Source organism: Papio anubis, chromosome 8 (assembly GCF_008728515.1).
Source record: "Papio anubis isolate 15944 chromosome 8, Panubis1.0, whole genome shotgun sequence".
In the NCBI taxonomy this organism is placed as follows: domain Eukaryota; kingdom Metazoa; phylum Chordata; class Mammalia; order Primates; family Cercopithecidae; genus Papio; species Papio anubis.
The window spans coordinates 27330128-27343823 of record NC_044983.1 but is presented as its reverse complement, the minus strand read 5'-3'; the positions used below and the strand labels follow the sequence as shown (position 1 = coordinate 27343823).

General features: G+C 43.2%; 1 protein-coding gene across 3 annotated transcripts in view; it reads left to right on the top strand.

The window, feature by feature from the left end:
• Positions 1–13696, top strand: part of KIF13B (kinesin family member 13B) — a 190548-nt gene that overhangs the window by 133827 nt on the left and 43025 nt on the right. For all 3 annotated transcript variants that reach the window (XM_021942839.2, XM_031669932.1, XM_031669931.1), the window contains 6 exons: positions 1409–1508; positions 2039–2165; positions 2888–2943; positions 4898–5022; positions 6880–7056; positions 10386–10478. In XM_021942839.2, coding sequence (XP_021798531.2) covers positions 1409–1508; positions 2039–2165; positions 2888–2943; positions 4898–5022; positions 6880–7056; positions 10386–10478 — 678 coding nt within the window. The remainder of the gene's footprint in view (positions 1–1408; positions 1509–2038; positions 2166–2887; positions 2944–4897; positions 5023–6879; positions 7057–10385; positions 10479–13696) is intronic.

The following is a 13696-nucleotide window of genomic DNA, read 5'->3' as shown; positions in this document are numbered from 1 at the left end:
GCACAACAATAGAGACTTTTTTCAAGCTGACATTAATCACTGTTCTTTGGATGTGATATTTGAGTCCTCTGTGATTTCACTGAAGTAGATGTATCGTGTGTTTCTCCATCTTGTCCACAATAGTGTCATAGGCTATTTGGTTAAGTGCCCTAGTAAAGTCCAGACACACTGTATCTGCAGCATTCCACTGACCTACCCAGTCTTGTAACCTTATTAGAAAAGGAAATGAGGTAAGATTGGTATTCATGTAGGTGTTGGCTGGTAGGTTGTTATTCTGTTAATGACAACCCCTGTCCCCTTTTCCCCTACCTGTTACCCCACAAAATGCACAAAAACAAGTGAGAGAAGCATTTACATGTCTTCGAGAGCCTATGTTGATAGAAAGCAGAAGTTACAAAAGTTAAAGGATTTGTCTGATTATTCCAAGGTACATAAATTGAAAGTGGTTTTTTGTTTGTTTTGTTTTGGTTTGGTTTTTGGAGACAGAGTCTTGTTCTACCACCCAGACTGTAGTGCAGTAGAGTGATCTTGGCTCATTGCACCTCTGCCTCTCAGGTTTAAGCAATTCTCTTGCCTCAGCCTCTCAAGTAGTTGGCATTAAAGGTGCACACCACCATGCCTAGCTAATTTTTATTTATTTATTTATTTAGATGAAGTTTTACTCTTGTTGCCCAGGCTGGAGTGCAATGGCACGGTCTCGGCTCACTGCAACCTCTGCCTCCCGAGTTCAAGCGATTCTCCTGCCTCAGGCTCCCGTGTAGCTGGGATTACAGGCACCTGCCACCATGCCTGGTTAATTTTTGTATTTTTAGTAGAGATGGGGTTTCACCATCTTGGGCAGGGTGGTCTCGAACTCCTGACCTCGGGTGATCTGCCTGCCTTGGCCTCCCAAAGTGTTGGCATTACAGGTGTTAGCCACCGTGCCTGGGCAATTTTTTATATTTTGAGTAGAGACAAGGTTTTGCTGTGTTAGCCAGGCTGGTCTCACACTCCTGTCCTCAAGTGATCTACCCGCCTCAGCCTCCCAAAGTGTTGGGATTACAGGTGTGAGCCACCACGCCCAGCCATATTGGAAGATTATTGAGTCCTGTTTGTGGGTTTTATCCAGCAAAGAGACCTTTTAGAAGATTTTTGTTGCAGGTGCTTAAAGTTCTACCCCCAAGCCATTAGAAATAAAATTGGTTCTGGATACCTGAGAATGCCCTTTCTGTTCAAGAAAATAATGCTTTAAATTCTGAAAATAGCTGTTTTGAATGATGGGTGCAGTCAACTGGTGGTAGTAATAAATTATTATATACTACCTTACCTTTCCAAGGCATAGCAGAGTAAGGTTCTAAGATAGGAGCTTCAGTTTCAGATAGATTATCTTGACATTACATTGAACATGATTTTCCTTGCTTGCTTCCAGGATCGAGATTTAGAGAGACTTCGTAGAAAATGGCTAAATGCATTAACAAAACGTCAGGAGTACTTGGATCAACAATTGCAAAAGCTTGTCAGTAAACGTGGTAGGAAAAATGAATAGAATATTTTTCTCCCTTGCAAATCAGTGCATAATTAATTATTCTCCCTTTGTAGCCACATCAGTTAAGAACCAGATGAACACATCAGTAGTGGGGATGGCTGGAGCAGATGAGTGCTACTCCTTGTTTATGTCATACCGTTTATCCAGCTGTCATATCTTGGTGGAGGTCTTCCTCCCACCCCTCACAAAGAAAGAGAAAATATGGTGCACAAAGTATACATGGTCCCTCAAAGATAATGGAAAGGAAGGTGGTGACTTTTCTTACCCAGAGGGCTCGAGTCCTCTGACTCTGGACCAGTCACTCCTGTGTGGTCCCTCTGTAGGCCTCCCAGGAACTGAAGGTGGCCTCTGCAGGAGCCCACCTGACCTCCCTAGCTGTGGGTTGGTTTTTTATCACTGGGAAGCACTTGTCAGCTAATAACTGAAATATAGGCAAATCCAGTCTTTACTGGGGACAAAAAGATAAATGGCAAGTGAGGTTTCGGGATTGAATCCTCATTCTTGGTGTTCTAGATAAAACAGAGGATGATGCTGACCGCGAAGCGCAGCTTCTGGAGATGCGGCTGACCTTAACTGAGGAGAGGAACGCGGTGATGGTCCCCTCTGCTGGCAGTGGTATTCCAGGGGCCCCAGCAGAATGGTACGAACCCTGTGATGCGTCTTGTGAGGTTCTGAATGCTCACCAGACCATCTGCTTTTAGCTTGAATTTTGCGTGTGCCACGGTTAATGGAAGAGTCATAATAGCATGGGGGGAAATGTTTAAATTAAAGGAACTGTTAAATTATTTTCATGAGTTGAGTAACTATGACCTAAAACTGTTTTATTAAATAATGTTGTTATTGGCCAAAGTCATTAAGATTTCTGAGAACTTAAATCAATATTTAATACCATTGCACTTAGCATTAAAAAAATAGTTAATATGTTAATTACTTGGGTCATTCCCTTAGAAGACTGCTCGGTCATAAGAAAATTGCATCTCCACGCGATTTTGGTTTTGGTGCTGGCTTAAACTGTGCTGTCAGCAAATGTTCTGTGCTACTTTATAGAAATTAAAAATAGTAAATTTAGCCAGAGGGAGCCCTTAAGTGTATCATTTTATGAGAAAGTAGGTTTAAACAAGAGAACTTCACTATAAACAGGTAGGGGTGTCTTATAAGGCTAAGTTCAAATGTCAGGGTACGAAGCAGCAGCTACAGCGGAGGCTTTGTGGCCTCTCTGATTCTGGATTAGAGTAAAATCAGGGCCAGGGTTGTTACCGCTTTGCCCTCTAACAGCCCTGAATGCCATTAAGGCTGTGTTCCTACATGCCTGCCACTGAGAAAGTAACCTGATTCGGATGCCATTTGTTCTTCATGTTTTAGGACCCCAGTGCCTGGGATGGAGACACACATTCCTGTTATATTCCTGGACTTAAACGGTAAGTTAGGAGGTGTTTTCTGAAGGCTTACCTCTGAAAATTTAGTGCCTCATAACATGTAGATTCCAACCAAGTGCATCATGAGGCAGTTCTGTCCTCCTAAGGCTAGAACCAGTTTGACGTGTGTCCAAGTCCCCTGGTTGTAGACAGACTGATTTCTATGTCATAGTCGAATATGTTTTTGACAGTAATAGGCGCACTTCACCATGCTCCTCACCTCTCATTCCTGCAGCTCACAGTGCCATGTGGATGCTCTGCTCTCCCGGTATTAGGATGGTAGCAGTGTTCTTCTGCACTGAAAATATTTTCTTCTTTAAATTTTTTTTTTTTTTGAGATGGAATCTTTGCTCTGTCACCTGGGCTGGAGTGCAGTGGTGCGATCTTGGCTCACTGCAACCTCCACCTCCCCAGTTCAAACGATTCTCCTGCCTCAGCCTCCTGAGTAGCTGGGACTACAAGTGTGTGCCACCACACCCGGCTAATTTTTTGTATTTTTAGTAGAGATGGGGTTTTACCGTGTTTGCCAGGGTGGTCTCCATCTCCTGACCTCGTGATCTGCTCGCTTCGGCCTTCCCAAAATGCTGGGATTACAGACGTGAGCCACCGCGCCCAGCCTCTTTAATTCTTAGGGAAAGACTTCTCTCTGGAAAGGACAAATAACTAGTGGTACTTATGAAGCATGTTTCCTTCTCGTGGTGTTTTCTTAGCATTATCTAATAAATTTTTTACTTTTCCTATGAGTTCTTGTGCCATTCATCCCTGTATTACCTGTTTAAAACAAAACAAAACAAAAAAAACTCATTTTTTTCTGTTTCCCATTCACCCCCATGTAAAATATTTTGGGCCTGGATACATTTTACATATATTCTGCCTGTAGGAGTTCTGCCTGTAGGAGGGAAAATAGAAAATGGAAAGGTAGATTAAGGATCTAAAAATAAGTTGAAAGTCAGCAGTTAAATTCCTAAAACATCTGCAGAACTGTGTATTAACATTAACTCTCCTTAATAGATGAGTGTGGATGTCCTCCATGATTTTCTTCCACCTAGCTGACAGCGAGATGCAATCTCTGAGGCATTTAGGATCTCCTGCCACTTAGCTTATTTACATGGAAGATTTTTCTATGTATAGAGTTGGAGAATAATACCGAATAATACAGCCACTGTCTGTTTGCCTGATGGGGTGGAAGGTGTTTGTTTTTTAATGTTTGCCACAAGTCCTTATCCTGCTGTGGTGTTTTGAACTTGGCGCCTGAGGGTGATTCTGGCCTGTTCTTCTGTTAGGTTTCCTGGGTAGGTGAGGTGCTCATATTTGGGTGCAGGCAGGGATGTGCATAAAAAAGTGAAAAACAATAAGCTTAAGGAAGACGCGTTAGTCTGGGCATTCGAGGGGATGATCAGGACTTTGGTCAGCATGGTCCATGTTCTCGGTCCCCCCATGCCCACCTCCTAGAAAAGGAACTTCAGATGTCTGCCCATGAGCTCCAGGTGAAGGGGAGTGGGGAGGGCCAGGCTCAGGCCTGAGGAACCAGGGGACCATGGTGTAGCCCTTCTGTTTCCAGCCCATACAGCCAGTGGAACTTCCTGCTGAGTGTCACTGTCAGGCTCGTTTCTCACTCCTTCAGTGCACTAAATGGTAGGGAATTTGCGTTATAACCCAGTCACTGATATTGATGAGATGACCTTGGGTAACCTCTTAGGTATCTTGGTTTCATTTCTCTTCCCTATAAAATAAGGCAAAAATGTAGCAGATTGGATGAGACCATTTTTTGAGGCACTTTCTTATCTCTAAGATCCGTGAACTTTTAAATGCTCATCTTCAGTGTCATGTAAGATTTCAGAGCAAAAAGTAAATGAAATTTGAAGCAGAAGAATTTTAATAATCACATTGAAATTTAGCTGGTAGGGGTTATCCTTGAAAATGATCTCAGTATTTAATGGAAATTCTTTGCTTTTAGCTGATGATTTCAGCTCTCAGGATAATCTTGATGACCCAGAAGCTGGTGGATGGGATGCGACCTTGACTGGGGAAGAAGAAGAGGAGTTCTTTGAACTGCAGATTGTGAAACAGCATGATGGGGAGGTAAGGAAAGCGTAACTTGGGACAATCAGATGAAAAGTGGTTTACTTAACCTCTCCTCGAGCTTTTTGAAACAATTAATAAGGCAATCATGCCAGTGCTTTACATTTCTCAAAATACATAAAGGAAAACCTTTCATCATGACTTGCAGAAGAATGGAGCTTGAGCATCATATTATATCCATTCACCTTTTCCTTCCTTTCCTGGTAACTTGTACTGAGCTTTTGTGAGCAATTCAGGTCAGCAGCGGTCGGGAGCTTGAGGCTCTCTCTGTTCCTCAACCAGTGAGAGATGGAAGCACGGGTTGTGGAAGGGCATGGAGGTAAAATGGCACCAGGTTTGGGATTTGCTTTGAGGTTTTTTTGTTTTTTGTTTTTTTGTTTTGAGATGGAGTCTCGCTCTGTCACCCAGGCTGGAGTGCAGTGGCAGGATCTTGGCTCACTGCAGCCTCTACCTCCCAGGTTCAAGTGATTCTCCTGCCTCAGCCTCCCAAGTAGCTGGGACTATAAGTGTGTGCCACCATGCCTTGCTAAAATATATATATATATATATATATATATATATTTTTAAGTAGAGATGGAGTTTCATCATGTTGGCCAAGCTGGTCTTCAACTCCTGACCTGAAGTGATCATCTGTCTTGGCCTCCCAAAGTGCTGGGATTACAGGTGTGAGCCACTGCTTCAAACAGGATTTGTACGGAAATCCTTTTTGTGGGACTTTTTTTATTGAGGATGGAGTCTGCTCTGTTGCCCAGGCTGGAGTGCAATGCTTACGATCTCAATCATTACGTCTTCACCTCCCAGGTTCAAGTGATCCTCTTTCCTCAACCTCCAAAGTAGCTGTGAGTACAGGTGCACGTCATCAAGCCTGGCTAATTTTTGTATTTTTAGTAGAGATGGGTTTTCTCCATGTTGGTCAGGCTGGTCTCGAACTCCTGACCTCAAGTAATCTACTTGCCTCAGCCTCCCAAAGTGCTGGGATGACAGACATGAGCCACCGCACCCAGCCAGGATTTATTAAAAAGGAAAAGAATAGGTGAAGGCAATGTGGTGACATCTTGATTTTAATGGTTGAATCTGAGCGATGGGTATCTCACAGGAGTTTATTTTCTAATTTTGAGTATGTTTGAAAAATTCTGAAATAATCAGGAAGGAAAGCTGTATGTGATGCTTTGAGGACACATCATTACTTAGTAGTGTCCCTAAGAAGCAAAACTTGAGTCTTAACAGTGAGGAGTCAGTCCGACACACACAGCGGCTGTGCATTCTGTGAACAGTGGGCCAGCACGCTTCCAGTTCAGCAGGGACAAGGAAGGGCTGAGGAGCTATTGCAGATTAGAGTAGGCTAGAGGAACATGACTAAGGCAGTGTGTGGTTCCGGGATGGGAAAATTGAAAAATTTCAATATGGATTCTATATTAAATAATAATGTATTGCTGTTAAATTTCTTAGATATGATATGCAACTTACTTGAAAGTGGTTCAGCAAAAGTGATAATGTGTGTGTGTGAGTTTTGAGAAAGAGAAGCAAAAGTGGCCAAATGGTAGCAGTTGGTGCATCATGATGAAAGGGTTACAGATCACTCGACTGAATTTTTGCAACTTTTCTTGACATTTGAGCATTTTTAAATACAAACTTTAAAAGTAAGCCAACTGGGATCATCATGCCCTCTACTTTTCAGGCTAAGGTGATTGTGGCCACACTGTCACACTCCATTGTCTTTTCAGGGCAGCTGTCATAGTAGAACTTCGCTGGTGACTGGTATATGCCCTTTCAGCCTGAGCCAAGGTGGTTTCCTTGAAAGAGTTTTCGTGTTTCCGGAGAAGAGAGAAACCTATTTCCTCTCTGTCTTCTCTGCAGGCGAAGGCAGAAGCCTCCTGGGACTCCGCGGTGCACGGCTGCCCTCAGCTCAGCAAAGGCACGCCCGCGGACGAGCGGTTGTTTCTGATCGTGCGCGTGACAGTCCAGCTCAGCCACCCGGCTGACATGCAACTGGTGTTACGCAAGAGAATCTGTGTCAATGTTCACGGCCGGCAGGTTAGTCTTCCGTGGAAGAAACGACTGTAACCACAGTTGCGACCCGAGGGTAGGGCCGGGCAGTGCTTGCTCTAACCTTCTGTCCAAACAGGCTCCCAGGAGCACTGACCTATTCTTTTCCAGGTGACTGCTGCTGTCCTGTACCCATGCTTGCTTCAAGCCCCAGATGTGTCACTTGCTCCTGGACAGTATTCTTACACTGAATCTTTCTTAGGGCAGATTCACAAATCATGGTTATTCTTTTGGGTACCACACAGCCCTGTCAAGGGCAAGGTCAGTGGTTTGGTTGTTGCCTTTTTATCTGGGCCCTGTCAAATGAGGAGTTTCCCTCTTACTCTGCTGTTTCCAGGCTTTTTTTTTTAAGATAGGGTCTTGCTCTGTTGCTCAGGTTGGAGTGCAGTGATGCGATCATAGCTCACTGCAGCCGTCACCTCCTGAGCTCAGGTGACCCTTCCACTTCAGCCTCCCCAGTAGCTGGGACCACAGGCGCGTGCCACCACACCTGGCTAATTTTTTGTATTTCTTATGGAGATGGGGTCTCGCCATGCTGCCAGGGTGCTTTCCAGACCTTTTACCTCTTGCAGTCTTTGATGTGTATATTTGACTTTGGGATAAAAAGGTGAATAAGAAATGAGCCCAGTGCAGTGGTGCACACCTGCTTTCCCAGCAACTCAGGAGGCTGAGGCAGCGGGTTTACTTGAGCCTAGGAGTTCGAGTCCAGCCTGGGCAATGTGTCTCAAAAAACAAACAAAAAAGTCTGTGTCCTGAAAGAGCCAGGTTGATTTGCATAGGTAGATACATAACAGGCAACTGCTCTCGGCCTGAGCTGAGCACGTGGTGCAGCAGGTCCTCACCACTTGTGGTGAGAATGCAGGTAAGAGAAGGAAGAATTCAGCCCCAGGGAGCTGGGGGGTGGTGGGGGCGCTTCAGAGAGGAGGGCAGCATTTGAGCTGGGACTTAGAGAGGAGGGGCATTGGCCAGGCAGAGCAGGAGGAGATGCAGTTCTGTGGATTGGAGGAAATACACGTGCAGAAAAAGTGGGGAGGGCAGGACATGGTAGGATCGGGGACCACGAGGAGCTCCATGTGCTGGAGGTCCTGCCTGTGCCAAGGAGCGTGGCTCTCGCATAGTTGCAGCTGGATGATGGAAGTCCATGTGCCATATGAAGGGATTTAATACAAAATTTCTAGGTAAGAATTTAAGGCCGGGTGTGGTGGCTCACGCCTATAATCTCAACGCTTTGGGAGGCCGAGGCAGCCGAATCACCTCAGTTTGGGAGTTTGAGACCAACCTGATCAACATGGAGAAACCCTGTCTCTACTAAAACTACAAAATTAGCTGGGCGTGGTGGCAGGTGCCTGCAGTCTCAGCTACTAGGGAGGCTGAGGCAGGAGAATTGCTTAAACCTGGGAGGCGGAGGTTGTGGTGAGCTGAGATTGCCCCATTGCATTCTAGCCTGGGCAACAAGAGTGAAACTCTGTCTCAAAAAAAAAAAAAAAAGAATTTAAATTCTTTCTCTTACTAGTTTTGCAAATATAAGGATTTGGGAGATTGCGTCTGGGGATCCTTTTAACTGTCTTATCTCCCTTTTTTGAGGCATTCTCAATACACTGACTAAAACCAGTACAGATGAAAATCTTTTCATTTAAAAGAGCTCAGTCATGGTTGACAGACTCCTAGATGTAATCTCCACCCCTAAAAATTAATCTTTAGTTCTAAATGTCACACCGATATCAATCTTTGAAATGAAGACTGGCGGTAATGCCGTTAAAATTGCAGCTCTTTAGCTTGGCAATCCAACATCAATAAAATCCAGGTCACGGGGTTAGCTATAGATGTATATGGTATGCTCCCATTCACTCTCTCTGTCTTCCTTTTCTCATAAGTCTGTGAGGGTTTGAAAAAGACACACTGCTCATGAGGAGCATTTTGAAGAGCGATTTTCCATTTCGGAATTAGACATCTTGGTTGCCAGGCCCTGGGACTGACCTGCCACAACCACCGGCCCTACAGGGTCCTTGACAGAAAAGGTACATTGTGCAGTCACCACATGTTGCTTGGTTTTTGTTTCTATTGTAGGGACAATAGGTTTCCATATATATATATGGGATATATGTATATCTATATGGCATATATATATATATATATTTTTTTTCCTGGTTGAAATGATGTGGAAGTATTTTTAAGGCATGCCATTTTCTCAATTTCAGATATTTCATTCCTAAGAATGGTCATGTGGAAGGCTCTCTTCTTCTTTATAACAAGAATAGGACCTTCCACATGACCCTAATACACACACGTCAGCTTCACGAATTCCATACAAATGGAAAACGAAAAGGTCGGATAATAGTAGCATCGACATCTCCCTTTACCACCCCTAGGGACAGCGATCTCTATACCTTGACTTGCGTAATTAGCCTTGGCTCAGCACTGCAAGGCTAAAGTCAAGGGAGAGAAGTAATGACATAAATTGTCTCCCTGCATTCTGAGATACTATATTCTTTTAAAAATTTAAAGATCATTGAATATGAAATAAATTATCATTAGGTAGGTTTCTGAAATGGTGTATGTCTAAGACCAAATAGCTTGGCTTTGCTCTTTTCTTGGGGGCTTCACATGTTTCTGCTGTTCCTTTTGCGTGGGTAGAAAGCTCGGTGCCCATTTCATGTTCTCTCTCCTTTACCTTTGTTCCCTGATGGTATTCTGCTCTCATCCCTGCTCTCTTCAACCTCTGCAGGGTGTTCAGTCTTAACAGCATCTTGAAATGAGTCATCTATGCATTAATTCAACAGTTCAATTCCTAACTGTGCAAAGAGCGCAGTCAGCATAAACAATGACCGTGCACTCTTAAATCATTCCTCATAACGATCTTGCTTTGGTCAAGAATTTAATGCCTGGACTTGTCAATATTCATGGTACGAGATGTCCATCGTGCTGGGGAGAAAAAAATGTGTAAGCCTCACCAGTCCTTGCTTCCATCTTAGTTAGAAGGTCATTTTATTGTGTGGAAGTCAACAAGCTTATATTTCTGTAGCATTTAAGCACCGTTCTTCTGGATGCCTACTGCCAGTTTACAGACTTGGAGGTCTGTACTTTTCCTGTGTTGGGTGTGGGACCCTTCACACACGGTGGGCGTCTAATAAGTTGATTTCGTACCATAGGACGACGTTGAGGAAACGGTACTTGGTGATTTCACTTGCTTATGTTGGAAACATGACCCGTTTTCTTTTGGTTAGAATGAACCGGTATTTTCTATGCTGTCTTTTGTTAATAATATAAACTCAGTTTTTTAGGTGGGAAACCATATCTTCTATTTTGTTTTTCTCTAGGGTTTTGCACAGAGTCTCCTAAAAAAGATGTCTCATCGAAGTTCTATTCCTGGCTGTGGAGTGACTTTTGAAATTGTCTCCAATATTCCAGAGGTGAAGGATATACAATTTGAATTTACTAAAAATAAACACTTAAAAAAAGAGCCAACTCCCTGAAAAGTGACCTACCCAAGACATACATATGAAGTGAAAGTGTATGTTTAGGGAAGCTGTAGATTTTTAGAACGATTTTCTAATATCAATTCATAGTACAACGTACTTGTGGCTTTAAAAGTTCCAGTTTTAGCCAGGCGCGGTGGCTCAAGCCTGTAATCCCAGCACTTTGGGAGGCCGAAACGGGCGGATCACGAGGTCAGGAGATCGACACCATCCTGGCTAACATGGTGAAATCCCATCTCTACTAAAAAATACAAAAAACTAGCCGGGCGAGGTGGCGGGCGCCTGTAGTCCCAGCTACTTGGGAGGCTGAGGCAGGAGAATAGCGTGAACCCGGGAGGCGGAGCTTGCAGTGAGCCGAGATCCCGCCACTGCACTCCAGCCTGGGAGACAGAGCGAGACTCCGTCTGAAAAGAAAAAAAAAGTTCCAGTTTTAGTATTTTGTTGAAGAACTTTCTTTTGAAAAGCAAATCAACACCTTTTTACACAGAAGATGACAGAAGAGAAACATATTGTACCCAGGAAGGGAGGCAATATAGCATAGAGATTCCAGTTGGATCCTGAAGTCAAACAGAAATCTTGTTTCTGTCACTTACTAGCAAAATGAACTTGCGTACATTACTCTGAGCCCGTATTTTTTTTCTTGTCAAATGGGGTTAGTAATACCTTTGCACAAAGTATTTTTAAGGGTCAAATGAGACAGTTTGTACCAACGGTTGTGCATGTGCTAGAGAAAATGTTATTGCTACGATTGTTGTTACTACGATTATTTTATTAGTACTATTAGTATTTCTCTTTCTGAACTAATTAAGATATTCAGAGGATTCAGAGAAGCAGAGCTTAAATTTATCCTTGGTACAAACTTGATGGAAGATGTTGCTTATCCGTACTTCCTGATAGGTCATTCCTGAATTAGACGTGTATTCCTTCACCCAGATACCAGCACAGCCGGGAAATGGGGCATCCCTTGCAGGGCCAGGAGAAATGAGGGTCTTAAGTGAAGGACTCTGAAAAGAGAAAATTCCTTCTCCCACCCTCACCCTCAAAGAGGGGGTGTGGGCAAGGTGGTGGAGGTTTCACTTCCTCGGGGTTGGAGAAGTGGGGGATGTGAGACATCAGAGGATGCCCTTCCTCACCATGCCATCAACACCAGCACCGGTTCCTGTCATTTCAGGGCTTAGGATTTGCCCATCGACACTGTTGAGTATTTGAACAATAGGCGAACAGTGTATATTTTAATACAGAGATCAGCTTTTTTTTTTTTTTTTTTTTTTTAATTGAGACTGAGTCTTGCTCTGTCACCAGGGTGGAGTGCAGTGGCATGATCTTGGCTCACTGCAACCTCCAACTCCCGGGTTCAAGTGATTCTCCTGCCTCAGCCTTCCGAGTAGCCGGGATTACAGGCATGTGCCACCATGCCCAGCTAATTTTTGTATTTTTAGTAGGGACGGGGTTTCACCATGTTGGCCAGGATGTTCTCAATCTCCTGACCTCCTGATCTGCCCGTCTTGGCCTCCCAAAGTGCTGAGATTACAGGCGTGAGCCACCACGCCCTGCCAGAGATCAGCTTTTGGAAAAGAAAAATATTACACAGTACTTAGGCTTTCTTTTAGATATCTTGTGTTGCAGGATGCTTTTGCCTCTCAAATCATGTTGGATAGTAACTTGTTCTTTCCTGGATCTTTAAAGTGTTAGGCTTGCATAGCAAATATTAACCATCTAATTATTTAATTTGGAGTTTGCAGAATATTTAAAAATTAAGCCTGTTTGCAGAGTTAGTTGTTGCATGGTCTTGGGTCTGTAATAGATTGCTCTGTGTGCTTCATTCACTCTTGTTTGTAAGATTTAAAACAAATATACATCTATGTCTAGCTAGAGACTTACTGTTTATGTATCTAAACATTTTCTGTATCTTCCAGTTGTTTCAGATCTTGTCTCTGTAAATTGCTTGAATGCAGTTGAGAAACAGTGATGGCTATAGGAAACTGTTTTCATTTCTTTTCTCTCTCCATTTCCCCTCCCTTTTCCTTCTCTTCCACTTAGTTTCTTATGCCTCTTAAAAGTGCTTTTATTCTCCAGAGGACAGGGTTTAAAAGGAAAGAAATATGGGGGGGATCAGCTTGAAGATAAACATAACCTCATGTAATTGTGCTATTAGTTAGCTAAACATCCAAGCTGGCAAATGTTGTTTCCACATTATCAAATCCTGATGATAGAGGCAAAATGAAACATAAAACTGATTGTGTAAAGACTAGACCCAAAAACAAAACAAAAAGATCCCATAATAGGCAAGTTTCATCATGAAAAAGCCCCAAAAGTTCCTTGGGTTCTGTATCACAGAAGCCAATAGGGCATCATGGCCAAAAGAAGTAGCCCAGGCCAGAGACAGTTTCTTTCTCCTTATAAAATGAGGATAATGTCTGTTCCCTTCAGACACTGAAAGTATTCTGTGTTGGGGTGAAAAGAATTTCCTACCAGGAGACGGGAGACCTAAGTTCTAGTCTTGACTCTTGCAAATTGTGTGGTCTTCCTCTTGTCATCTAGGAAATGAGGATGATTCCTTCTTTTCATGGTTATTATGAGGCTTAAGTGAATTACTGTACAAGACAAAAAAGTTTTTGTGAACTTAAGCCATCTTACAAATCCTCCCATATTTTATCTGTTCTAGGACTCACTTAAATTGTTTAAAGTATCTTTGAAGTAGAATGTGTTGTAATTGATGGTATGTTAAAATTAACAGAGTTTTTTTCCCCTCAATCATGTATAAAATCTTTTGTCTTACAGTTGATGGCATTTAAGGTGCAGTGGTATATGGATATACATTTTGTAGTGTGGGCATTATTATAAGAAATTTACAAGTGAATAAAGTATCTGATTTTCTCTGAGAACAGTAATTTGTTAAGAGCCCACTTTGCTTGAAATAACTAAATACATTAATAAAGCTTCTTTCTGACTGTGCATCTCCCATTTGTATTCACAGCCAGCTCATGTCCCAGGACTGGGGACGGGCTGTACCAGAAAGCTCAGTGTAGGAGAACTTACCTAGACAACCTCTCCTTGGCTGGCTCCAGGCCTTTGGCCTCTGCCACTCGAGCAGAAGATTGAACCAGTTCTAGAAGCTGCGATGTTCTGAATATGTTAGCTACCCTGGGCTG